At 45.8% G+C, this 27,823-nt stretch overlaps 2 protein-coding genes across 3 annotated transcripts in view; one reads left to right on the forward strand and one right to left on the reverse strand.

The window, feature by feature from the left end:
• LOC142295022 (uncharacterized) overlaps positions 1–16,196 on the forward strand; it is a 45,254-nt gene extending 29,058 nt beyond the window's left edge. The window contains exons 4-8 of the mRNA XM_075338093.1: positions 982–1,140; positions 1,516–1,631; positions 5,521–5,626; positions 7,484–7,612; positions 15,884–16,196. Of these exons, the coding sequence (XP_075194208.1) occupies positions 982–1,140; positions 1,516–1,631; positions 5,521–5,626; positions 7,484–7,612; positions 15,884–15,934 (561 nt within the window). The 3' untranslated portion in view covers positions 15,935–16,196. The remainder of the gene's footprint in view (positions 1–981; positions 1,141–1,515; positions 1,632–5,520; positions 5,627–7,483; positions 7,613–15,883) is intronic.
• A 920-nt stretch (positions 16,197–17,116) lies between these two features.
• Positions 17,117–27,823, reverse strand: part of PEX13 (peroxisomal biogenesis factor 13) — a 29,949-nt gene continuing 19,242 nt past the window's right edge. For both annotated transcript variants that reach the window (XM_075339359.1, XM_075339358.1), the window contains exons 3-4: positions 26,430–26,555; positions 17,117–24,913 (exon numbers count right to left, since the gene is read on the reverse strand). In XM_075339359.1, coding sequence (XP_075195474.1) covers positions 24,615–24,913; positions 26,430–26,555 — 425 coding nt within the window. In that variant the 3' untranslated portion in view covers positions 17,117–24,614. The remainder of the gene's footprint in view (positions 24,914–26,429; positions 26,556–27,823) is intronic.

Here is a 27,823-nt window from a genome sequence, read left to right on the forward strand (position 1 = left end):
GCCTTGGAATCGGGCACCTGGGGCTGATGGAGCGGGGCAGCAGGATGGTATCCCTTCCACGGGTAGGGGAGGTGTTGGCCCGGGGCCCGGGTGTAGGTGGAGTGGAATGCTGGGACACAGTACAGGCTGGACCGGATGATACCGGTGTACTCACTGTTTTTGGATAAATCACACAGAGTCCAGATAGTAAACCAAGTGCCGGATACCGGTAGCCTCCGGAAGGGTGTGCTCGGGTCCCGCATACCGATAGACAGGACAGGGGCCTTTCCTCCGGCACTTCTGTGTTGTCTTGTGTTGACTAGTCCGCATGAAACGGGGTAAGTCCACTGCCTGTGTCTTTGCTGCGGGAGCTGTGGCCCGCAAGATCTGACCCTTGGGATTTTTGCAAGCACTTGCAGACGCCCTATCCCCTGCGTTGGGCTTCCGCCTCGCTCTATCTGGGCTGCTGGTGGGACAAGACGTGGAATCTGTCCCCTGCTGGCTAATTGACAAGGTACTTGAAGCTGTCCTCACCCTAGGGTCCAGGCATCCCGACTGTGCACGGCCACCGGAGCAGATTCCCGCTGTCCGCACCGGCGGGCTACAACCCTGCCCTGGTCCACTTAAGGTCTCCCGCGACCGGATCTCCGTATCTAGTCAGCTCAAGTAGTCCGGGAGCTACAACCCACGACTACAGACTTCTACTATCCTCTCACTTCCACTCTCCACTCAACTGAAACTGTTCCCTCACCTAACATCTCAGAACCCCTAGGTGGGCGTCACCATCTTCCTGGCCCCACCCACTGGTGTGTTCCTATTGTCCTTGGGGGGGGGGTGACTGGGCTTTGTGGCTGGTGTTGTGTACCTGTGTGGGGTTGTGATGGAGGGCCAAAGGGGAGAGAATCCTGCATCTGGAAGATGGATGCAGTCTTCTGTGACAACCTGATTTTGTCAGGGCGTCACATTTGTATGAATAAGGTCCCATTCATTCCTTCTTTGCAGACTGTACAGTTTACCAAGGACATGGAGCATGAAGTAAGTGACCATAAAGCCACCAGGCAAACACTGGAAGAAAGCCAGAGGACCGTGCAAGAGAAGGAGCAGCTTTTACAGGAAAGTGTCCAGCATTATGAAAAACTCAACCGAGAACTGCAGCATCAGGTGTGTGGATGGAGCCACATGTCAACTGTATTTGTGATATTAAAGCGTAACTATCATGAAATATCTTGATTGGTCAGGGTTAGGTGATGAGACCCCCAAAGAGCCCTGCTGACTGCCGACATAAAAGACGATCTCGATAGAAAGTCCATAGAGCTCATGTTCATTGTGGAGGAGAGCAGCGCTTGGCTGAGGACTTCTTCCCCTTTGTTATCAGTACCTGGAACCCACTGATCAAAAGTCTGGCATGTTTGTGTGACTTTTCTTTTATTCAGACATTAAAAAGATTTTCTAGTTTTAGAAAAGTGTACCTTAAATGATACTAGTACTAGTAATATAAATGATAAAAAAATGTATCTATATTTTTTCCCTATGAAGCATGAAGAGATGATGGCAAAACTCCAGGAGCAAAGTCAAAGAGAAGTGAACGCCAGGGATGAAAGGATTAATAAACTGAAGCAGCAGATCTCAGAGCTTTTCAAAGACAAGTCATGGTACATCTCACAAGACATATTTTGTCTCAAATATTGATCAGTGTCTTACACAGCAAACAAAGTCCTGTGACTGAACAAACGCTTTTGGCTCTTTTGCGGGCTTAGTTTAGTATTTATCAACAAAAGCATTAAGAGCCTACTTAGGCTATGTGCCCACGCTACAGGATTTACCGCGGATTTTGCGCGGATTTTGCCGCGGATTTGCCGCGGATTTCCCGAAAAACTGCAGCAGCAGCACTTCCAAGCCATTTCAATGGCATTTTGGAAATGCTGTGCCCATGCTGCGGATTTTTCCGCTGCGGATTTGCCGCGGATTTTGATGCGGAACAAACTGCAGCATGTCAATTATTGTTGCGGATTTTGGTGCGGATTTTTCCCATGCAAGTCAATGCAAGGTGTAAAATCCGCAAGAAATCCGCAGGTCTGTTCCCACAGGCTCTTTTTCCTGCGGATTTGGTGCGGATCTCGCAAACAAATCCGCAGGAAGTGATGTAGGATAGTGCAGGAAGAGGAAGTTTCACCATTTTGTAGTGTAGAGTAGTGGCAGTGTAGTCGTGTTGTGTCCGGACTCTGGATTGCCAGCTAAAAGCAGCTAGTTACAGGCTGCTTGCTTTTAGCTGGCAAAACAGGATCCTAGCTCTTTTTTCACAATTCGTTTTAAAAAAAAAAAAAAAAAATGTGCTCCGCTGTATTTTCACTGTCCAGCCCGATGCAAGCAAGCAACTGAGGGCTGTGCTTCTCAGCGGGATAAGGCTGAAGCATTCTCTGCCCCTCCCGCTGAGAAAAACAGTCCTCAGCTGCCCCTGAAAATGGCGGCTTCATTGTGAAGCGCCATTCTCAGGTGCTGTACCGAGGCTCATCCAGCCGCCCTGATGCATTTGGCTGGCTGGGTAATCTGAAGGGGTTAATGCCAGTTTTCTGCAAACTGGCACTAAGCCCGAGGTTCATAATGTCATGCCTGTGTAGACACGGCCATTATGAACCTCCGTTTGGTAATAAAGAAAAGAAAACACTTTTTGAAAAATTTTATTTGAAATAAAAACACACAAACATCCCTGATTCCCATCTTTATTACTCCCTGAATCCCCCGACGATAATCCATGACAGCTCCGATGTGCACCCGGCTGACCCGGGCACTGGCGTCAGCCGGTCACAGCAGCAGTCAGTGTACGAGATGCTGCAAAGCTCTCTTCCGTCTGCTGGGACCGGCTGACGTCCGTGCCTGGGTCAGATGAGTGCACATCGGCCGACTATTCAGCTGTCGATGTGCACTCAGCTGACCCGCCCGCGCTCGCGAATTAAGTCAGCTGACCGGCTGACTTCTGTGCCCGGGTCAGCTGATGCTGTGAAGTCAGCTGACCCGAGCTCAGCTATGAACTGAGCTGACCCGGCCAGTGAGTTCTGCCGCTCCCAGCAGCCGGCAGACAGCTTTCCTGTGATATTGTCCTGGACTAACCTCTGAGGCTTGGGAGTAATAAAGATGGGAATCAGGGATGTGTGTGTGTTTTTATTTCAAATAAAATTTTTCAAAAAGTGTTTTCTTTTCTTTATTACCAAACGGAGGTTCATAATGGCCGTGTCTACACAGGCATGACATTATGAACCTCGGGCTTAGTGCCAGTTTGCAGAAAACTGGCATTAACCCCTTCAGATTACCCAGCCAGCCAAATGCATCAGGGCGGCTGGATGAGCCTCGGTACAGCACCTGAGAATGGCGCTTCACAATGAAGCCGCCATTTTCAGGGGCAGCTGAGGACTGTTTTTCTCAGCGGGAGGGGCAGAGAATGCTTCAGCCTTATCCCGCTGAGAAGCACAGCCCCCAGTTGCTTGCTTGCATCGGGCTGGACAGTAAAATACAGCGGAGCACATTTTTTTTTTTTTTTTTTTTTTAATAACAGTGAAAGGGAACATGGGACCACATTTTTTGGCTATAAGCTGCGGCCACCACCACTGGGTTATTATATACAGCCTGTTTTAGAGAATGTAAGAGCCCAGTGGTGTTGGCAGAGCCCAGTGGTGTTGGCCGCAGCTTTTCTGTATAAGCACACTGTGAGACTGCTAGCAAAATGGATAATGGAGAAGAAAGGAGGGTTGGGACAGGAAATGACACAAAGAGACTTTTTTTTGCCTTCAAAACAGTCAAAGCTTTATTCAGAAATACATTAGAATACAATGGACAAAATCCGCATCAAAATCCGCAACGAAATCCGCGTCAAATCCGCGTCAAATCCGCGTCAAATCCGCGTCAAATCCGCGTCAAATCCGCAGCTATGCTAAGGTGCGGATTCTGGGGGAAAGCTGCGGATTTTGAGGCACAAAAATCCGCAGCAACATTCTCTCGTGGACACATAGCCTTATAGTTGTAGAGCGCGACACGCAACAGCTCATTTTTCACTTTTTTTAGCCAAAATTAAAAAAAAATTCTGGTTTTATTCTGGATATTTCATAGCATCCATATAAAGTGAACATAACATACCAAACAATCCCTCGGGGTGAAACCATCACATATTATGGAGATATAAAGGGGACACAAAATTCCTCTGCTTAACCCATCCTACTGGGGTCCTGGATCTCAATTCATAGATCTTTCCACCTTACAACATAACCGCTTTCCATGGACCTATTACTGACTTTCCCATGAGAGACCACTTTGTCTCTGAAATTGGACCCTATGATATGACCTCTCTTAGATCCCATCTAATATATAAAGCTGACTGTATGTATGTGTGTATGTATGTGTGTGTGTGTGTGTTTGTGTATGTCTGCTAAAGGAATCCGCACCGTCGCATTTACAATCACAAAATTTTGCACAGACACCTCATGTGACTCAGGGAACGTCGTAGACTGTTTTGACAGGAAAATTTAACCCTGCGCTTTACAGTTACTTTCCAAAAAAACCTGCCACCATTAAACTGAATGGAGGTGGAAGCTGCAAGTTATTAATTGGTTTCTATAGGAACAAAGGACATTCATAGTATAAGAAGCTCATGTGTGAGGTAATATGATGTCAGTGGGGAGACAGACACAGACTGAGAGACAGACAGATAGGTGCAGACAGACAGGGAAAGAGACAGAGACAGAGACAAACAGACAGAGACAGATAGGAAAAAAAAGCCAGACAAACAGAAAGACAGACAGAAAAACACACAGGGAAAGAGACAGAGACAGACAGAGGCAGACAGGGAAAGAGAAAGGGAAAAAAGGCAGACAGACAGAGACAGATAAACAGAGAAAGAGACAGATAGAGGAAGATAGGGAAATAGAGAGAGACAAACAGGGGGAGAAAGGCAGACAGGAGAAGAGGCAGACAGGGGAAGAGACAAAGAAATACATAGTCAGATGAGGGAAGAGACAGACGAGGGAAGAGACAGACGAGGGAAGAAACAGAAGAGGGAAGAGAAAGACAGGCAGAGAGAGACAGGGAAAGCGACAGACCTGGAAAGAGACTGACAGACAGACACAGAGATAGAAAGAGACAGACACAGAGATAGAGACAGACAGACAGACATAGAGAGACAGACAGAGATAGAGAGACAGAAAGACACAGAGAGTCAGATATAGAGACAGACAGACATGGATAGAGACAGAGACACACATAGAAACAGAGATAGACAGACACTGGGAGAGAGACACAGACAGACAGAGACTGGGAGAGAGACAGAGAGACAGTTACTATCCCGGGCAACGCCCGGGTACTACAGCTAGCTACATATATAACTAGCCCACAATCCCAGTCCAGTCTGGTGAAGCAGCCACCAGTGGCCACATCTAGGACAGTTGGCCACACACCTCTGTGGCTCTCTGAAATAATGTTTGTAGTAGTTAGGGAAACAATATGTATTTTAAGTAAAGACATAAAACGTCCTTCCCTTTGTGTCTTCACATCTAGGGAACATCAGAAGCAGATAGAAGAACTTCAGAAGGAACTGAAGAGATTGGCAGAAGAAGCGCACATGCTGCGAGGACAGCTGAAGAGACATAACGTTTCTACACATGTAAGGTCTAGACCTGGAACGACTATTTTTGGGCATTTCAGTAATGCGACTGAGTGTGCCTGAAGCTTATGGTCTCTTAGGCTAAGTTCACACTTCAGTTGTTTTCAATCCGTCAGGTCCGTCAGCAACGGATCAGTTGTTTTTTAGATGTCAACTGATGCAACGGATGTGTTTTTCACAGGATTCCTTTCACAGGAATCCTGTGAAAAAACTGATCAGTTGCGTCCGTTACATCCGCTGTGCATCCGTTTTTTAACGGATCAGTCATGATCCGTTTGTGTTTGGGACAGCCCAGTGGGCATGCCAAACATGCTGGGCATGCTCAGTAGAGCATGGCGGAATCCAGCGCTGGATTCCATCGTAAGACGGATTACGATGGAATCCAGCACCATAGACATACATTGCAAGTGTGGCGGATGGCGACGGATTCCTGCGCGGCGCGTTAATTTTGATGGCCCGAAAAACATTGCATTCTGCGTTGCTCCCCGCTCGGCGGTCAGTCAAAAACGACGGACCGCGACGCAGCGGATGCAACGCAGGGTCATCAGCCGCAATCCGTCACTAATAGAAGTGTATGGGGAAATACTGGATTCCTGCAAAATATTTTGCAGGATTCCGTTAATCCTCAAGGCTACGGATTGTGACTGATGCAAAACAATTGAAGTGTGAACTTAGCCTAACTTGGGTATGTGTCTACCACAAGGAGACTATACATGCAGGCATCATTGTGTATGATCATAGCCATGGGAATACTTTCATATAATTTGTTTGAGGGGACACCTGACTTAGAAATATTGGGAAACTGCTCTGCTCATCTATGTAAAATTGCAGGCTTCCTGAACTCCAGCAAGTAAGGAGAAGTGAGGAGTTGTAAAGAGCAATTGGCCAGTAGGTCACCTATGTTTGAAGATCGCTGTGATGTAATATAGTGCATAAAATGGGATACGTAGGAACCAGGGTTATACAAATATGTAGGATTTCAAGTAGAAGAGCTAATGCGGATGTCACAAGCAGGTTTAGTGCAAATTGGTTCATAGAACCTGGTCCGGCGGCCAGCTCACTAATCTATGGCCATCAGACGGGAGTTCTGAGAACGCCTCTTACCTCTCGGCGTCCACGGCTTTTCTTTTCAGAAGTAAGTCTGACATAACATCATATATCCCGCAATGACTGTTATGTCAGGCCGACTACTCAAAAGAAGAGTCCATGTATGGGCAGCACGGTGGCTCAGTGGTTAGCACTGCAGTCTTGCAGCGCTGGGGTCCTGGATTCAAATCCCACCAAGGACACCATCTGCAAGGAGTTTGTATGTTCTCCCCGTGTTTGCGTGAGTTTCCTCCCACACTCCAAAGACATACAGATAGGAACTCTAGATTGTGAGCCCCAATGGGGACAGGGTTGCCAATGTATGGAAAGCGCTGTGGAATTAATAGCACTATATAAATGAATAAAATTATTAATTATTATTATTATATACTGGGATACATCAAGAGGTTCTCAGGACTCTGTCAGATGGCCACAGGTTAGTGGTCTGGCCACCAGAACGGGTCCTGTGATTGCACACATTAGTAAATAGATCCTTCTTATACCATATGAGGCTGGTGTACTCATTGCGTTAGAATTACCGTGTAAGCATGATATTAAAATGAGCATTTTACGAGTCCACATAGAGCGGGGCTTATAACATGCTCATTATAATAGCAAATGTGGACTTTAAAAATTATTAAGCCATTCTGATATGGATTTCTAACATACGTACACCAGCTTTATCAGGTCTAAGAGAGCTATTTAATAATGTGTGCAATTTGTAAAATCTGGTGATGGATCAGATTTAATATACATTTTCTATTCTTACAGGAATGTAAGAAGTGTGAGTCACTGAGGTCGGCCCTGGAAGACAGCAGGTTACAACTAAAATTAAAGAACAGGACAATAGAAGAACTGCAGTCAATATGCCAAAGATTCCAACATCAACTCCAGGAGCAGGTATGTTACGTGTATTTAGGCCTCCTGCGCCCAACATGTATGTAAGGCTGCACCTCAGCGCAATGCTTCTAGGGGAGCCATGCGTCTCACATAACATGTACGGTTGAGCATATTACAATTTTTTGTTTTACGCCATTTACTATACTGTATCCTGAATTAACAATTCTATGTGAGATGAATTGGTAAAATAATGCAATTCCGACATTGTTTTGGGGGGTTTTGCTTTCCGGTGTTCACTGTGCAGTTAAAATTACTAGGTAAAAATTACCATCTGATTCTGCATGTCAGTATAATTATAGCCGTACCAAATAGAGTTTTATATATAAGATTACTGCTTTTAAAAAGTTAAGATTTGTAAAAATAATAAAATAATTCGATTGTGTCACAAAAATGCACCAGATATATTAAAGGGAACCTGTCTGTCCACTATGCTCCCAGAACCACGAGCAGTTCTGGGTACATATTGCTAATCCCTGCCTAACGGTCCCTGTATACACCAGCCTAGATAAAGAGATCTTTTGAAAAAGTATTTCTAAAGATCTTTTGTCATATGCTAATGAGTACGTTGACTTGTCCCACGGGCGTTGCTTCCCTGGCTAGTTGGCCCCCTTAGTATGTTAGTACATCCCTGTGGGTGTGATATCATGCTAATGAATGCGCAACATCAGAGGATGATCTCACTGACCTCTACGATGCCATCGCCGCCGGATTTCGGCTCAGTGCACATGACCCTGGACTTTTGGTAATGTGCACTACTTCAGTGTGAAGCTGGGACGCGTACACCCGGCTTCATAGTGCGCATTACCAAAACTCCGGGGTCATGCGCACGGAGCCGAAATCCAGCGTCGGGCGGCGATGGCAGCGAAGAGGTGAGTGAGATCATCCTCTGATGCTGCACATTAATTGGCATGTTAGTACACCCACAGGGCTGCACTAACATGCTAATGGAGGCGACTGGCCAGGGGAACTAACGCCCAGGGGAACTAACGCCCAGGGGACTAGTCCCCGCACTCATTAGCATACAGTAAAAGATCTTTAGAAATACATTTTCTAAAGATCTCTTTATCTATGTTAGTGTATACAGGGACGGTTAGGCAGGGATTAGCAATATGCACCCAGAACTGCTCGTAGGTCTGAGTGCATATTGAACCTGACAGATTCCCTTTAACTGCATGAACTAAACTTTAATAAATTTGGTGCATTCTAAAATTGTCTAATGTAAGTTTACACTAAGTATTAGCCCTCATTCACACATCTGTTTTAGCCATATTTTTCATCGATAGAACATGTGCATACTATAATCTAGGTGGCTTGTCAATAGTCCATCTTTTTTTGTGGACTGATTAAAATATGTTTTGCAGACATGTTCATTTTTAAGTTACAGATCAAAATTACCCATACAATATTATGGGTCTGTGAAAAATCACTGACAACTCATGGATCCCTTTTAACATTGTAATTGGTAGGAGTAGCTTTGCAATTTATTTATTTTATTGTATTGTATTGTTTTTGCAAAAATTGCGGTCCAAACTCTGATGGTAAAAACTGAAACACTCACCAAATACTGCTGAAAATTGTATCCAAAAACACTGCTGAAAATCCTCTTCAAACAAAAACAAAACCCCATGAACACTCAAGAATGTCGTTTCACCATAGAAAAGCATATGGTCATTATTCTTATTCTTATTTATTATTTCACCATTTATTCAGTGGCGCTTTACATGTGAAAAGGGGTATACATAATACATGTGAAAAGGGGTATACATAATAAAAACAAGTATAATAAACCATATAAAACACAGACAGGTACAGGAGGAGAGATGACCCTGCCCTCGAGGGCTCACAGTCTACAAGGGATGGGTGAGGATACAGTAGATGAGGGTAGAGCTGGTTGTGCAGGGGTATAGTGGAATGAGAGTTACTACAGGTTGTGGGCTTGTCAGAAGAGGTAGATCTTGAGGTTTTTTGACGGTTTCCATGGTAGACGAGAATCTAATATGTTGAGGTAGAGCGTTCCAGAGAATGAGGGAGGCACAGGAAACATTTTGTATGTGATTGTGGGAAGAAGAGATAAGAGGGAAATGGCGAAGGTTGCGTGTAGGTAACTACTGGGAGACTAGGTCACAGATGTATAGCGGAGACAGGTTGTGGATGAGCTTTGTATATCATGGTTTGGGTTTTGAATTTGAGTCTCTGGGCAATGGAAAGCCAGTGGAGGGATTGGCAGAGAGGAGAATTCGGGAATAGCAAGGGGACAGGTGGATTAGTCGGGCAGCATAGTTTAGGAGAGATTAGAGTGGGGCAAGAGTGCTAGAAAAGAGTTCACAGAGCAGGAGGTTGCAGTAGTTGAGGCGGGAAATGATGAGGGCCTGCACTAGTGTATTTGCAGATTCTTGGTTAAGGAATGTAGGGATACGGGAAATATTTTTTAGTTTGAGTTGGCAGGAGGTGGAAAGGGCTTAGATATGTGGCTTGAAGGAGAGAGCAGAGTCATGGGTTACCCTAAAGGAGGCGAGCTTTCGGGACTAGGGAGAGTGAGCAGCCATTGAATTTGATGGGTTGGTCTGTTGGGGGGTGAAGGAGATGGGGTAAAGATGATGAGTTCTGTTTTGTCCATGTTAAGATTTAGAAACTGAGCAGAGAAAAAGGATGAAATAGTTCACAAACATTGTGGGATTCTAGTGAGTGGAGAGGTGATATCAGGTCCAGAGAGGTAGATCTGTGTGTCATCAGCATAGAGATGATAAAGCCAAAAGGTGTAGAGGAAGAAGAGCAGGGGTCCAAGAACTGAATCTTGAGGGATACCGAAAGATGGGGGCTGAGATGAGGAGGTGGTGCGACAGTGGGAGACGATAAATGTCCGGTTGATCAGGTATGAAGGTATCCAAAATAAGGCTAAGTCTGTGATGCCAAGACATAGAGAACCTGTAATAGGACAGAATGGTCCACTGTGTCGAAGACAGAGGCCAGGTCTAGGAGGTGGAGAACAGAGCAGTGTTGCTTTGCTTTGGTGGTTAGAAAGTTATTGGTGACTTTAGTTAGGGCAGTTTCAGTTGAATGATGCAGTCAGAAGCCAGATTGTAACCGGTCAATGAAGGAACTTTAGGAAAGGTGAGAGGACAGTTCAAGGTAAACATGATGTTCCAGTAGATGTGAGGCGTAGGGGAGAAGTGATATGGGGCAATAGCTAGACAGACTATGGGTCAAGGGAGGGCTTTTTGAGGATGAGTGTGATTAAGGCATGGCTTTAGCAGGTTTTATGAAGTCAGTAGCAACTATCATTGGTGTATAGCACAAGTCACAGCCATATGTCCTCACCAGGTTCCTAAATATCAATTTAGAATATCGTACCATGTGTGTCCAGATCCTGACTAGATTATTGGCGCTGAACAAATCGTCTGGGTGCTGTGACAGACATACTTGATTATCTCCTTGCTGAAGATGCATAGCTGCAAAAAATCCTGTCTACAGATGTCTACTCACCTGGCTTGTCCTGCTACTTCCCGAACAGGTTCTTTTCCAGTGTTTTTTCTTAGCACTCTTTCATGCAGATTTCGGACCGAACCCTCCTAAAAAAAGTTGTTGTGTGCACATACAGTACAGACCAAAAGTATGGACACACCTTCTCATCTCTAGAGCAACTGTTAAGAGGAGACTTTGTGCAGCAGGCCTTCATGGTAAAATAGCTGCTCAGAAACCACTGCTAAGGGCAATAAGCAGAAGAGACTTATTTGGGCTAAAGAACACAAGGAATGGACATTAGACCAGTGGAAATCTGTGCTGTGGTCTGATGAGTCCAAATTTGAGATCTTTGGATCCAACCACCATGTCTTTGTAGAAAAAGTGAACAGATGAGCTCTACATGGCTGGTTCCCACCGTGAAGCATGGAGGAGGAGGTGTGATGGTGTGGGGGTGCTTTGCTGGTGACACTGTTGGGGATTTATTCAAAATTGAAGGCATACAGAACCAGCATGGCTACCACAGCATCTTGCAGCGGCGTGCTATTCCATCCGGTTTGCGTTTAGTTGGACCATCATTTATTTTTCAACAGGACAATGACCCCCAAACACACCTCCAGGCTGTGTAAGGGCTATTTGACTAAGGCCCCCTTCACACGTCCGTGAAACACGTGCGTGTTTGGCCCGTTTCCGTATGTACCGGAGACACGGCCAAACATGCACCAATGTTAATCTATGTTTGAGGTCACACGTGCGTTATTTCATAATGTCCGTGTTCCGTATGTGTTTTCGTTTTGCACAGAAGCATGTCAGTTTTCTGCACGGAACACGCACACGCAGACACCATGAAAGTCAATGGTTATGTGCGCACAATACGTGACACGGATGCATCTCTGTATGCTCCGGCTCTGGCGAGTCCTTCACGGGTGACCGCTAATCAGGACGCGACACAGACAGAGCCGCGGTATGACAATGAAGTCGGGTGAAGTTCACCCCAGTTCATTCTCTACGCGCGACTTTGCCTGCTGTCAGCGGGTATGTATCTACAACATTGTGCATCACAAACACGCATAAATTCACACGGACAACACATACACGTCAGTTATTTCTCGCATGCATAAACGGACAACCAACACGCGCACACACACGGCTAGCATACGGCATTCACACAGATGGCACACGGACACAAAAAAAGGACACAAAAACGGAAAACGGACCCGAAAAATGGACGTAACACACGTGCGTGTTTTTTCACGGACGTGTGAAGGGGGGCCTAAGAAGGAGAGTGATGGGGTGCTATGCCAGATGACCTGGTCTCCACAGTCACCAGACCTGAACCCAATCGAGATGGTTTGGGGTGAGCTGGACCGCAGAGTGAAGGCAAAAGGGCCAAGTGCTAAGCATCTCTGGGAACTCCTTCAAGACTGTTGGAAAACCATTTCTGGTGACTACCTCTTGAAGCTCATCAAGAGAATGCCAATAGTGTGCAAAGCAGTAATCAAAGTAAAAGGTGGCTACTTTGAAGAACCTAGAATATAAGACATATTTTCAGTTGTTTCACACTTTTTTGTTAAGTATTTCATTCCACATGTTTTAATTCAAAGTTTTGATGCCTTCAATGTGAATCTGCAATTTTCAGAGTCCTGAAAATAAAGAAAACTCTTTGAATGAGGGGTGTCCAAACTTTTGGTCTGTACTGTACACTAACTCTTTTCTTGAGCTCCTCTCCGCCGATTTATGACCACAAACAACATCAAGGTTAAGGTTATGTGCGCACTAGGCCGTTTTACCCGCGGATTTGCTACGGAAATTTCTTGAGAAAGGTTTGAAATCTTTCTGCAGACATTTCCCAGCAGAACCTATGGGAACAAAAAATAGCTGTGCGCACGCTGCGGATTTTTCTCAAGAAACTTTCTTGAGAAAATGAGCATGTCCATTATTTTCCGCAGGTACCTGCGGTATACCCCCGGAATTTCACTCCATTCACTGTAATGTAATCGCGAAATTCCGGGGGTATACCGCAGGTAGCAAATGATGTGCGGTATACCCTCGGTATAGCCGAGATTTACCTGCGGTAATGCTAATCGCTGCCTGCGGTTTTGCAGGGAGGGATGTCATTATGCCAGGAAGAGGAGGCGGAGCAGAGTAAACACAGACGTCACACTCCCTGGACGCCGCACAAAAGCGCTTCCGTATGACGTCCGGCGGGGGCCCGTGCAGTCTGTGTCCCGCTGCAGCCCCGCCGCTGCACTACAGCAGTGTCAGTGTCTGCCCGCAGTGTGTGTCTGCCCGCTTTGTCAGCGGCTTGTCACGCTGCAGCGCAGGCAGACACTGACACTCAGCAGTGCATGCAGCCGCAGGGATGACGAGCGCTGCTGTCAGGAGGTGAGATGAGATCATTACCTGCTGTGACGATCTCCTGCCTCCTGACGTCACCGCGGTCACCGCTGTCTATGCCCGTCTCGCGAGCGGCCCGAGACTGTCACTAGCGGTGACGACACGGGCTCTCGCGATACTGCTGACAACGCGGCGGGCATAGAAGTCAGTGACAGCGCTGATGGCAGGAGATCATCACAGCAGGTAATGATCTCCTCTATCCTCCTGACAGCAGCGCTAGTCATCCCCTGCAGTGACCTGGGCTATTGATGTTAGCTCAGGTCACTGCATTGCTCTCCCAGCCAATGGGGAACATTCTGTTCTTCATTGACTGGGACAGTGACTATGGTATGGATCGCCGTGGAACCTCCCCTTATTGGATTACGCCGGACGTGGAATTGTTCTTTTCAATAAATTGATGAAAGAGGCTATGTGGGGAGTGTTTTTTCAAATAAAACTTTTTTTGTTGTCTATTTTTTATTTCTTACTGACTGGGTTGGTGATGTCAGGTATCTGATAGACGCGTGACATCACTAACCCCAGGGCCTGATGCCAGGTGACATTACACATCTGGCATCAACCCCATATATTACCTCGTTTGCCAACGCACCAGGGCAACGGGATGAGTTGGGGCGAAGCGCCAGGATTGGCACGTCTAATGGATGCGCCACTTCTGGGGCGGTTGCGGCCTGCTATTTTTAGACTGGGGAGTGTCCAATAACAGTGGACCTCCCTAGTCTGAGAATATCAAACCACAGCTGTCCGCTTTACCTTGGCCGGTGATCCAATTTGGGGGGAACCCATGTTTTTTGTTTTAAATTATTTATTTAATGTAAAATAACAGCGTGGGGTGCTCTCTGTTTTGGATTACCAGCCAAGGTGAAGCTGCCAGCTGTGGTCTGCAGGCTGTAGCCGTCTGCTTTACCCTAGCTGGCTGCAAAAGATGGGGGGACCTCACGTGTTTTTTTTTTTTTTTTTTTATTATTATTTATTTATTTTATGGCTAAATACAAGGCTAGGCACCTTTTAGTGCCACATGAAAGTCACTAAAGAGTGCCAGGTTAGAATATGCAGGGGGGTGGGACATTATATAGGTCTTTCTCATCTATTATCTATCTATCCATCTTTCCCTCTATCCATTATCTGTCTATTGATTATCTATTAGCTATATTATTTATTGCAGTAGTTACAGCATAAAAAACCAGCAGGGACCAACCTGCGGCAAATCCGCGGTAAAACCGCGGCAGAAACGCATGCGTTTTTCCCGCGGATTTGGTGCGTTTTTTTTACTGCAGGTGCGGTAAGTTTCAACTCCCAGAAGTTGCTCAAGAAATTTTCTTGAGAAAAATTACTTTTCTAGTGCGCACATAGCCTTAATGTGCAGGCAAACATAAATCAGTAAAATCCAAAAATGGTGCAAATTTTTTAAATTAAGTTGTATCATAAAAAGCTTTTTAAGACATTATACATGCATTTAAATAAAAATAAAAAAAGTCCCCGGAGGTGTACACCCCAATTTTTTTTTTTAACCCTTTCATGTACCTTCCATTATTAAAGGCCAGTTCTCTGCTCGGCTTCCTCATCTCTTGGCTGTTATGTCTCACTCTTATATTACTCAGACAAGCACTGATCTCACTGAGCGCTGGTGGCGGTCAGTAAACTTTACACCATGGTCACACCACAATAGATTCTCTGATCTAAGAGAATCGGGACGATTATGCAAATGACACGCTGCGCAAAATCTGATCCGAGCGTCAGCATAGCGTGATCCGATTTTTTACAGTGAGAATCAGAACACAATGTGAGAAGGTGAAGAACAAAATTTCTCCATCTTCCACATTGTGCGAGTCTGTAGAAATCGGACTCTACTCTGATGTCATTCGATTATTTCCCCGCACTCGCTGACTTGCATTGCAAGTGTGATCTAAATATCAGATCAAACTCAGGCATGCAGCCATTTATTTCTACTGTCCGAGGGGAAAATCTGACATGTGAGAAGCCCCATAGGTGAACATTGGTTTGAATACGATCTGATGTTTTATTGGATCACACTCGGACACAAAATACGGTGGTGTGAGCGATGCCATAGGGGTACTTTCCACCTACGACATCGCTAGCGATCTCGTTAGCGATGTGAAATTCTACATGTGAATTCGCACATAGGTCATTTTATGCATGTGCGATCTCGAAAGATCGCACTTGCGATCTAGCATTTCACATCGCTAACGAGATCGCTAGCGATGTTGCAGCGTGCAAAGTACCCCTTACACTGACATTACAGCTGATCGCTGGGAGACCTAGCAGAGGCATACTATATAAATGTCACGGGACCTTTATTACAAGTATGGATTGTCCACAACAGACTTACACTTCAGCATACCCTGATTTTATATATCTCTAAAAAAAAAATAATCATTTGTTTTTTTTTCTTCTAAGGAAAAATTACAAAGCTTGATTGTGGACAAGAACAGCAGAAAGCAAAAATAACCCAAACCAAGCCAAAATCCAGAATGGACTTCATTACTCACAGATGTATTGCTGCTATTATATTTCTATGACCAGATCAGGAGTTTCTGTAATAATTGATATAATGATCCTAAACGTGTGATCACAAAAAAATCTGAAATAGAATATATGGAATATAATTTCATGCCTATATGTCTCAGTTCTTGTTTAGGAGACTCAACTTTTAATTAGTTTTCAAGGTGACCACAGCGGCCATCTGGTGTGGTGGGTGTTTCCATAGAGCGGTCATACAGTCTATATGGATCAAGTGCAAAAAAAAAAAGACCTTTTCCATGTCTGTCAGGTAAGGGCCGTTTCACACATCCGGCATTTCACCGGATTGCCGGATCTGTCACGCTCCAGTACAGTGCAATACTGTACAATGGCATCGCGGCAACATGACAGCATGTGACTGGAGGTTGCCGCAATGCCATTGTACTGTATTACACTGTACCGGATGCAGCGAAATTCCGGATGTGTGCAACAGGCCCAGGTTTACTGGATGCAGCGGTTCTCACACAGAGTTTATAGATTTAACAATGCAACATAGCTGACGAAACTGCCCCGCCTACATCAGGCTCTCTATGTACATTGTGTATAGACAGTGAGCTGCTTATTACAGAAAAAGGCTGAGTTGGATGAGCAACTGCACTAGCTAGTCACAGCAATGATAATCACTGGAGTGATAAAACCTTCAGCTTAAGTAAAGAATGGCACACATTGACCTGACACATTGTTTAGTTGTGTTTTAACCCCTACCTCATGCTGTCCTCAGATTACATGGCAAAAACCTGCTGGCAGATTCAATTTACTATGAGTTGCTAAAATGTGTTTCACATGTTCCATGAAATGACACTGAAGAGATTCTCACTCATGGATGGCACCTCTCCTGTCATGTACCTCTTTCTGGGGTGCTACACAGGGGCGAGGAGACCCCCATTCTGCTAATATTTGGGGTTCCAGAGAGGCACATACTGTGGACCATTGGTGCCATCCTACAGCTGAATGACGCTTTCACCAAACCTCTGTCCTATGTGTTAGTCCTACTCCGGCAGATGGCTGTCTCCATGATAGGTGATCCAGTCCACCCAAGCAGTCCTGGACCCCAATCCATAGTCACACAAGGTAGAAATGAAGCAGGAGAAAAACAAAACGCCAGAAGTGTGTAATAAATATTTAGAACCTTTATTTCGTACGACGTAGCACACAGCTATCATTTTTTTAATAAAATAGACTATTAATTCAGAAAGATCTCAAGAATGTTATTTACAGTAATAATCACTAGAACAGTAGAGACCCCTGCACACCCTGCCGACCTACGACCCCGCCCGGTGCACAGCGACGGCCGGCCGCGGCTCCGACGTGGTCTGATGATTGCCAGATCGGTGACAGATACACAGTGTAGTCATTCAGAGCAGACACAGATCCAAAAAGAAATTATCAGCTAAATGCAAGATTTTCCATTAGTCTGGAATCAGATGCTTATTGCAAACGGGGTCCAGGCGTCCTATATTAGATATTGCCTTGTAATCAGACTGAGATGGATGTGTAAGCAAAACCCCACCGGGTCAGCTCCATCTGTTCTGAATACATTTTGCTGCCCCTCCCTCTAACCCCCCCAAAAACAAATTATAGCCCTTATTGCCTGTGCCTAAAACATATCTCCATGTACCGTACCTTCTCAAAGCCTAAAGCATATGGCAGCCTTTGGAGCCATTTGTTTTTACTTAAATCCATGTATTTTTGTCTAAACAGCAGTTTTGTTATAGTGTTCTGTTAAAAAATGTGGACCCCTATGCATCACAGTACATAACTCATTGTACAGGCCATCAGTAAGCGTGGCAGGATCTATACCCCACATAGCTCTGCTCACGAATAATATTCTCCACTGACGTATCAGTTAAAATGCAAACTTTGTTCACAAGTGGAGATATAAGGGTTAAAGGGAACCTGTCAGGTCCAATATGCACCCAGAACCACGAGCAGTCATGGGTGCATATTGCTAATCCCTGTATAACCCAAGGGCGTTTGTTCCCTTGGCTAGTCGGTCCATTTTGCATGTTAGCACACCCCTTGGTGTATGAACATGCTAATGAACGCACAGCTTCAACGCACATACCTCACTCTTCATGGCGGCCGGCGGAGGATGGAAGCGCGCTGCGCATGATTCTGAGTCCTTGGAATGTCCAGTCATGCACACTATACCTCACTGCAGCTGGGAGACTTACACCCGGCATCAATTTAGTGCGCATGATCGGAAGTCCCGGGTACTCCGGATTATTGGCAGAGTGCATCCATCCTCTGCCGGCCGCCATGAAGAGTGAGGTATGTGCGGCGAAACTGCACATTCAGTAGCATGTTAGTACACCAAAGGGGCGTGCTAACATGCAAAATGGACCGACTAGCCAAGGGAACAAACACCCTCGGGAATAGTCCCCACGCTCAATAGCATATAATATACGATCTTTAGAAATACTTTTTCTTAAGATCTTTATCTATGCTAGTGTATACAGGGACGGTTAGGCAGGGATTACCAATATGCACCTAACAGGTTCCCTTTAAAGAACAAGCCATCAGAATAAGCTCACTGAAGGATTCACCGTTAGCTTCGATTATGTCGTGTGATACATAGAGACAATGGAATAATCTAACGTTTGATGAATACATTGCCATTTGTAGGTGGGATAGAAAAAAAGTGACAGCAAGAGTGACAATGCTGCAGGGCTTACAGGGATTTTTGAACTTTTTCTCTGCCTATAGACATGTGCGGACTATATTAGGCTACGTCCACGTTACATTTGTGCACCAGACAATAACCTCTACCCGGATGAATGCCGAGCCACCCATCAACCAGAAGGATCCACTGTAAAGAAACGTATCCGGCATGGCATGTTACTTTACAGTAGCCAGAGCGAGCAGTCTACGGTATGTGCCGCACATGCCGGGTAACAGAACACACTTCTGGCCTGTGTGTTGAATTGGGGTCTTTGGGCACATTATTGTACATGAAAAGCATCCTGTAGGCTACGTGCACAGACTTAAGGGTGCTTTACACGCTGCGTCATCGCTAACTATATATCGTCGGGGTCACGTCGTTAGTGACGCACATCCGGCGCAGTTAGCGCCATCGCAGCGTGTGACACCAAGGAGCGACGATCAACAAGCGCAAAAACGTGAAAAATCGTTGATCGTTGAAACGTCGTTCCTTTCCCAAATATTGTTGCTGCTGCAGGTACGATGTGGTTCGTCGTTCCTGCGGCACCATACATCACTATGTGTGACACCGCAGGAGCGAAAAAAACATCTCCTTACCTGCGTCCACCAGCAATGAGGGAGGAAGGAGGTGGACGGCATGTTCCGGCCACTCATCTCCGCCCCTCCTCTTCTATTGGACGGCTGCCGTGTGACGTCGCTGTGACGCCGCACGGACCGCCCCTTAGAAAGGAGGTGGTTCGCCGGCCAGAGCGACGTCGCAGGGAAGGTAAGTGCGTGTGACGGGTGTAAGCGATGTTGTGCGCCACGGGCAGCGATTTGCCCGTAAGTCACAACCGACGGGGACGGGTACGCTCACTAGCGATATCGATACCGATATCGCCGCGTGTAAAGTACCCTTTACTGTACTCCTAGCATTACTCTACATACCCATATCCGGCAAGGATTCTCCACCGCTGCTCTGGTCTTTGTTGACAGGATGAAGTGATAATATGACAACAGCAGACATCAGCGCTGCCACCAATCACTGGACTCTACTAATGTAGCAGTTACAAGCCGCTGAGCCCAGGGATTGGCTGCAGCAGTCATTAATCCTATAAAAAGTACATCACCACTGCAGCCTGTCAAAGACTGGGACAGCAGCGGCGTAGTATCACTGGACCTGGTGAGGGTGGGTAATACTCATTATTTTTAGCCTATGGGCAGGAGAAAATCAAAAATGGGTCTAAAAATAGCATTGTTCATCCATCTTTGGATTATTCAATTGTTTAAGGAGACGGAAGAGATGGGCTCTGCTCTCTAATCTTTAAGGCCAAGAGATTTAACATACTCTCTATTGGCTGGAGAGAGGATCACTACTCCCAGACATGGCTGTGGGGCAGCGACTGAGCTGTGACCAGCAGCATGTTACTATACACTGTGAACACCAGGTGGCGCCATACTACATATATAAATGTCATAACTTTACTGGATTCATTTTTTTAATAGCTTGTAAGTTGCAATTATTCTCCATTTTCTATGATGTACACAGTGGAGGGGATTTATTGGTGATATTGGTGGGCCGGTCCCTTTAAACACTTTGTTCTCCTGATAAGCAGAGAAAAAAAAGTAAAGTTTTAATTTAAGAGGATAAGGCTTCCAGGAGAAAAGCCTCCGCCACAAAGGAACATTTGTCACCGAGATGTGGAGTTCCTATATAATCTCATGAATAGAGTGGGCCGGGAGTCTCCGCATCCACAGCATCAGGTTTACAGCAGATTTCAGAAGAATTTCAATGCTGCACCTAAACATTACAATCTAAAAAAGTGCAATAAAGGGGCCGTGCATGTATCTGAGGCGAAAATTCATTTTTGCAATTGGGTTTCATTGATAACTTTGGCTTTTACAGGCTCCTTGTTTACCGGCACCTTCAACTTTAAAGGGGTGAAAAAGACGAGCGATACAAACCAGCAGAATGAGCTCACTGGCAGATGCTCAGTTAACTCAATCTGCTGCCAGCAGTAGGCAGTGCAACATATAGACTATAGCAGGTAAATAGTGCTAATGCTTTTTAATGAAACCCAATTGTAAAAAGGATTTGTAGCTAAAACTACCAGTATTTATATAAGGAAAAAAAAAATTTAGCCAAAGGTGGATTATCGTTTTAAGTTATGGAATATCAAGCAGACAAAAACAAACCTCTGAATATCATACAATTAATTATTAACTTCACCAGACATTGAACCTTTAATGCAATCAATGTTTTAGAACAATCAGATAATAAAGGGTTCAGATAACGAAGCAATTACATTGTAACTGCATAGAGATCCCGCTGCAGCCAGTCAGCAGAGGGGTCTATGAAGCTGACAGTCAGCGTAGCCACATAGTAGCTGCCCACTGCATTAATATGGCCAAAACAAGGACAATTCTCCCCTACCGAATCAAAACAGGAGCTGAGCCAAGTCCGAAACTCCATCCTCCAGCTCCACCAAACAACACCTTATATCTCTGCTCCATGGAGCTTTATAAGGCTCCGTGCACACAACGCTCTAGTCTGCTATCAGAGGTAAATGCTACCAACACATGCTCTCATTATATGCCACATTACAGGTATATGTTACCCACAAAGTCCTGCTGTCATAAAAACAAGCTGCGGCAGAGGGGCTGCAGGGTACGGCAGAGGGGCTGCGGCAGAGGGGCTGCGGCAGAGGGGCTGCGGCAGAGCGGCTGCGGCAGAGCGGCTGCGGCAGAGGGGCTGCGGCAGAGGGGCTGCGGCAGAGGGGCTGCGGCAGAGGGGCTGCGGCAGAGGGGCTGCGGCAGAGGGGCTGCGGCAGAGGGGCTGCGGCAGAGGGGCTGCGGCAGAGGGGCTGCGGCAGAGGGGCTGCGGCAGAGGGGCTGCGGCAGAGGGGCTGCAGTGTGCGGTAGTGGCATAGCACCATTGTGCTTGTAATTAATTAGACCTTGAGAAACTTTAGGGTATGTTCACACTGACAAAGAATGTTCCTATTCATTTCTATGTAATAACGACTCTCTGTTCATATGTTCTGGCTTTCAGGCTTCTTTTAACCACTTCAGGTTCCCAAAGCCAACAAGCAGTGACACCACATGACCCGACCGTTCTTCAGGCATGTTCTGCTAGAAAGCGCTCAGTACTATACAAGTGACTGGGAAGACTCACAAGACATCAGTGTCTTGTCAGTGTTTTTGCTTGAAAAGATGCTACCCTTGCCTTCATTGTTTCATGAATTAAAGGGAATAGGTCAGGTCCAATATGCAGCCAGAACCACAAGTAGTTCTGGGTGCATATTTCTAATCCCTGCCAAACCGTCCCTGTATACACTATCATAGATAAAGAGATCTTTAGAAAAAGTAATCCTAAAGATCGTTTCTTATATGCTAATGAGTGAGGGCAGTAGTCCCCTGGGCGATAGTTCCTTAGCCACTCGGCTCCATTAGCATGTTAGTACGCCCCTGTGGGCTTGCTATCATGCGAATGAATGTGCAGCGTCACAGGATGATCTCACTCCTCCGCTGTAATCGCATCTGACGGGACATTTCAGCTTAATGTGCATGATCCCGGAGTTTGGGTCATGCGCACTATGAAGCCGGGTGTACACGTTCTGGCTTCAAACTGAAATAGTGCGCATGACCGAAAATCCAGGGTCATGCGCACTGAGCCGAAATCCAGCGTCGGACGCGATGGCTGCGGAGAGGGGAGATCATCCTGTGACGCTGCACATTCATTAGCATGTTAGCACACCTACAGGGGCGTACTAACATGCTAATGGGGGCGACTGGCTGGGGAACTAATGCCCAGGGGACTAGTTGCAGGCCTCATTAGCACATGGTAAAAGATCTTAAGAAATATTTTGTCTAAAGATCTCTTTATCTATGCTAGTGTATACAGGGACGGTTAGGCAGGGATTAGCAATATGCACATAGGACTGCTCGTGGGTATGGGTGCATATTGGACCTGACAGCTTCCCTTTAAAGGAAAAAAAAAAAAGTCTGGAAAATGGCGGGCTGGCGATGCCCAAAGATGCTGACACCCCCCTCTGTAAATGACGAACAAACGCTTTAAAAAAAAAGACGCTTCAGGTTAGAAAACTCTGGAGAAAAGGACAATTCCTAATGTGCCATGTAATAGAACAGCTCCAGTGTTCTCCTCTAAAGGCTTTCAGTTTCCTTCCAAGGTTTTTGAAATGATAGTCACTTTTTGCACAAAATCATGATGGTGGCTTCTCTAATGACACTAAGCACTTCAGTTTCATACAATTTCCATTATTTGGTATTAAGAGACATGCAGGTGCAGGAGGTGTACTGAGAAATTAGAGAATCTCAGAATCCTCTTTAAAGGAACGGACAGGGTCATGTATGCAATATATCAGCTTGATTAGTCTGGAGTGCTCCTTTATAAAGGGATCTTTCACACATGTGTCGGATCGTGATGCACAGACTGACAGCGCCTCTCCTGGCCTGAGTGTGACCGCTTCATAGAAATATATACAGCTGTCACGCTCGATCAAGAGAGCCGCTGTCAGTCTGTGCGTTGCGATCAGACATTGGACCAAACTGTACAGCCCAAAATGTTAGATCGGTGTGGATCCCCCGCTGATTGACTGGTACTCCCCTGTACACCCCTGGTCACAACACTCGAAGAGGAATTGAATGGCATGGAAAGTCATGCTTGGAGCACTGTGGAAGGTCATGCTTGGGCCACTCCATTCAAGTCCATGATACTGACGAAGATAGACAAATTTCTCGTTCTGGTAACCGTTTAAGGTCCCAGTACTGGGAAACACCTTTAAAGGGAATCTGTCACCAGATTTTTGGTACCTCATCTGAGAGCAACATAATGTAGAGACCGAGACCCTGATTCCAATGATGTATCACTTAGATTACTGGTCCAGCAGTCGTGATAATCAGAGTTTTTAGATGTAGCCAAGCTCAGCAAGCTAACCCCGCCTACACAACAGCTCTCTGTCTACACTGTCTATTGACAGAGAGCTGCTAATCAGTGCTGGGTTGGATTAGGTCTCATGGGGACACCCAGTCCTGGCAGTGATAATCTCCTGCTGATAATATATTCATTGTATTGAAGCAATAGCACACAGCCTAATAAGTGACACCACTGAAATCAGTCTTCCCGCTCCTACCTCATACTGTTCTCAGCTTACATAGCAAAACCCTGCTGACAGTTTACTTTTAATTGTACAGTATTGAACCATATAAACAAAATTAGAAAATACTAGTATTATTGCTGTTCATTAGTAAAAGAAAAAAAAAAATGCTTCCTGCAAAAACTTGACTTCTGGGTTACCCCATAATGATTTTATATCTCTCAATATTTAGCAATTTTACAAAAAATGTTAAATTTGTCCATTCACTTGATGACGTGCATCGAATACATCATCCGACGATCCTGAGAGACGTCTCGGTCAAGATGCTAAATCATTATATTTATGGGAGAACAATATATCATCTGCAAAGAGTGGAAAAAAAACCCCCAAAAAATGTGTGTAAACAAGAGTGGAGGATACGGCAATATACCGCCACCATCTGAGGACCGCTCCAGGACCGTCTGCCTGCTTAATGCAGCGATTCTGGGTACATTATGCCAGGGGCCCATTCATTCCGGTAACCCCTCGATCACTCTATATCTAGAAATCTCTTCTGAGATCATGGCCAGGATTCACAAATCAGGGTCACATGCAACCGGATGCATCAATCTAATCAACCAACATAAATTAAAGAAAAAGCAACAAAAATGGGGATAAAGTTGCCCCTTTGGGTCATCACAGCGAGACCAAAAGCTCCATAAACACAGTATTGTCAGAACAGTGGATTCTTCCCTTTGTTAATCTAGTGTTACTTGGGTATCTAGAAGCCCCCAGAAGACTCCGCCACATGCAGTGCGGCCCACTCACTGAATTCTATGTAGGTAGCATGGCACTGCCCGGACCCGGGTTATCTACAGATCGAATGTGTCCCTGTGGCTTAGGTTTGGGTCGGCATCACGTGCAGAGCTGTTTGAGTCCACAAACACGGACTCCAGCGCGGCTTCCTGCTCTTCCAATGTGGCCACTGGAGTAGCTGCGCTCAGCGTGGCGGGGTTAGGGAACGGCTGCTGCTCCTCCGGACGCTTCTCCGGCTCTGCGGCCTTTTTGCCCTTTCTTTTGCCCAGGATTTTGATGTAGTTGGCTGGAAGGAATCCTGTCGTCTGTCCGTCCACGCTCCCGAGCAGCCAGCCTCTGATTTTAGGTTGTTGTTCTGGAATGGAATAAACATTTTAATCCTTATGGAGAAGATGCATAGAGCGCACTGCTGCTTCACAGCTCCGATAAGGCATGTTGGATATTAATATGCCCGATACTTCTGTCCTCATGGAATATAAGAGGCCGCTAGTGGCATCTGATAGCAGCATACTCCCCGACTAAACACATGCATGATTTGCTGAATGGAGGGTGCACGATTATGGAGGGGTTGGTAGGAGCAGCCATCTAAAACACATTTTCGGCTGACAGCTACCTAAGTGTAGGTCCAGTTTTCCTCTTAGGTCTAAGACGCACGGCGTGAAAATCGGAGCAAGTGGGATGCGACATCATCGCATTCCACTCGGACCAATATTACTCCCAGCACACATGAACGATTATTTTCTCAGCCCTAATCGGACCGAGAAAATCGCAGTATGCTGTGGGTGCAATGCGTTCCTGGTTTCTCTCACACCCATTCAAGTCTAAGGGGCAAGAGAAAAATCGCACTGCACTCGCAGTACACCGGTGTACGGTAAGTGCAGAGCGACAATGGCAATAGCCGGCAACGGAGGAGAGAGGGAGAGAAATCCCTCCCTCCCCTCAGCGCCGGCCCGCCCCTCCTCAGCACTGGTCTGCCCCCTGCAGCTGAGGTCCAATCGCACGATCGGACCTCAGTCGCAGTGACACTCGCATGACACTCTGTTCCCGCTGTGCTGCCAGTGTGAGCCCAGTGTCATGCGAGGATTGCACTAAGCCCCCGTGTGGCCCCGGCTTTAGAAAAACCCTAAAAAGGTGATAAACGTGTGATTACAGTGCCACAGACTAATTATTAGAGCATGGGTTGTGCCATTCCATAGTCTTCCTCTTCATGACAGACTAAGAGGAGAAGCACAGATGTCCAGGAGTGCATCTGCTCTAGTCACTGTCTATGGGAATGACAGAGCCATGGATAGGTAAAAAAAGTGTTTTGTGGGATAACCTCTTAAGAAGTTGTCTACCTGGACAACCCCGATTAAAGTTCCCCCTTGTAAATATAAATAAAATTGAACATACTGTCTGGACTAGCACTGTTCCAATGAAGTCTGTGACAGATGTCCCATGACATTGTAATATAAGAGCTGCAGTTAGTGGCCACTAGTGGGCTGCAGGGACGTGAGAGCGCAGCAGCACAATATTGAGCGCAGCCTTGCTGCAGCGTCACGTGGTTATCAGTGTCACACAAGCCCCGTCATCGCTGGAACGGCATCGGTCCAGGAGGGGAGTAAATTGTAATTTTTTTTTACAATATTTTGCATTTTAAAAACAGAATTGTTCAGATTGTGTATATTGCACTATCTGAGAACAGAACAAACATGACCCCCCTGAACGGTAACTGTGCGGAGGGTGGGAATAGAGCCAAACAACAAAGACTCGCATGCCAGGCTATGGTGCTAGCGTGCAGAGATGTGGTGGAAACGTTGTGGGACAGTAGACTGGACGCGGTGCCCCCTAATGTATGATGAGGGCCCTCGGTAGGGCAGACGCGTTCGTACCTTTAGGAGCCAGGTTGAGTAGATCTCCAGCATGGAAGGAAAGCTCTTCTTCTGAAGTAGCAGTGAAGTCGTACTCCGCTCGTCCCACCACGTGGTCGTCCTCACCGCTTGCCCAATTTACGTTTTCTAGACAAAACATGAATAGTTCTGTAAAACTGGATAAAGTTCCTGGTGTGAAATACAACTTGTGGGAGAAGCCTTTATAATGGATAATAGTGATTGTTATTATATAGATCACAAAGGGAACAACGTATCCACGAGAGCCATCACAGAACACATTTTTAGTCCAAATTACATAAGTCCACAAAAGTGAACAACCTGTAACGTTGTCACGAGCTTTCCCAGTGCGCGCAACAATCAAGCTGAGAAACCGGTCAGAGGCGTATTGCTGCCCTAAAGGGAGGACGGATCAGCTGGGGCACAGGCGCGGGAGCGCCCAGATCACATTGCATCAAGCAATTTTCTGATAAAGACCTTACAGGTCGAAACGTTGTTGTCGCTTATCCCCTTGCCTTCTACTCTCCACCGCCTATATTTCTAAATAGATCACACTGTAGCATGAAAAACTGTTGGAGAGTGCGGTGAACTTTATTATATACTACCTGGGAAGCTATATCCCATCTACCAGCACCTCTTAATTTAACCGGCTGTGTGCACACTAATTCTATTATTACTAAAGGAAGAATAAGGTAGTGACCGAGCTCCAGCACTGAGATTACATGTCCAGTAATCCTCCGTTACAACAAATCTGCAGAGATCCGCTGGCCAAGAAGCCGTGCAGACAGAACTTTTTTATATAACAGATTTCAGATGGATCCCTTTTTTTTAGCATTAAAGTCTATGGGAAACGGATCCACTAAATAGTCATCCGTTATCTGCCATTTGAAACGGATCCTGTGAGCCAAACAGTTCCTTTTCAAATGAAAGCATAAACGGATCTGTTTTCCATAGACTAAAAAACGGATCCAGCGGAATTCAAGGTTTTTTTTTTTTAAACAGACAAAAAAGTTCTTCACCAACGGATCTCTGCAGGATCCGCTCTATCGGAGGATTACTGGACAAGTGACCTCAGCCTTATTTTTCTATACTCTGTATTCCTGGACTCCGGCTGATCCCGCCCACCCGCTTGTGATTGACAGCTGTGTACCTACACTGTGCAGGAGTAGACAACCAATAATCAGAGGAGGGGGATCCACAGCTCAAGGGGCCGCACCACTTATCTCACACCACAAAAGGTTTGCGGACCGATCCACTAATGCGTTTGTGTCTAGTTTTCAGTCTATGTTCCCTGTTTTAAGCTGCTTATTAGTTTTGTGCCAAATTCTTCTTTATAGTTGCACCTAAGTCTATTTTCTACTTGGTTGTCTGTTTTTTCTCGCTCTGTTTTGTATGCC

This window comes from Anomaloglossus baeobatrachus, chromosome 3, assembly GCF_048569485.1.
Source record: "Anomaloglossus baeobatrachus isolate aAnoBae1 chromosome 3, aAnoBae1.hap1, whole genome shotgun sequence".
Lineage (NCBI taxonomy): Eukaryota > Metazoa > Chordata > Amphibia > Anura > Aromobatidae > Anomaloglossus > Anomaloglossus baeobatrachus.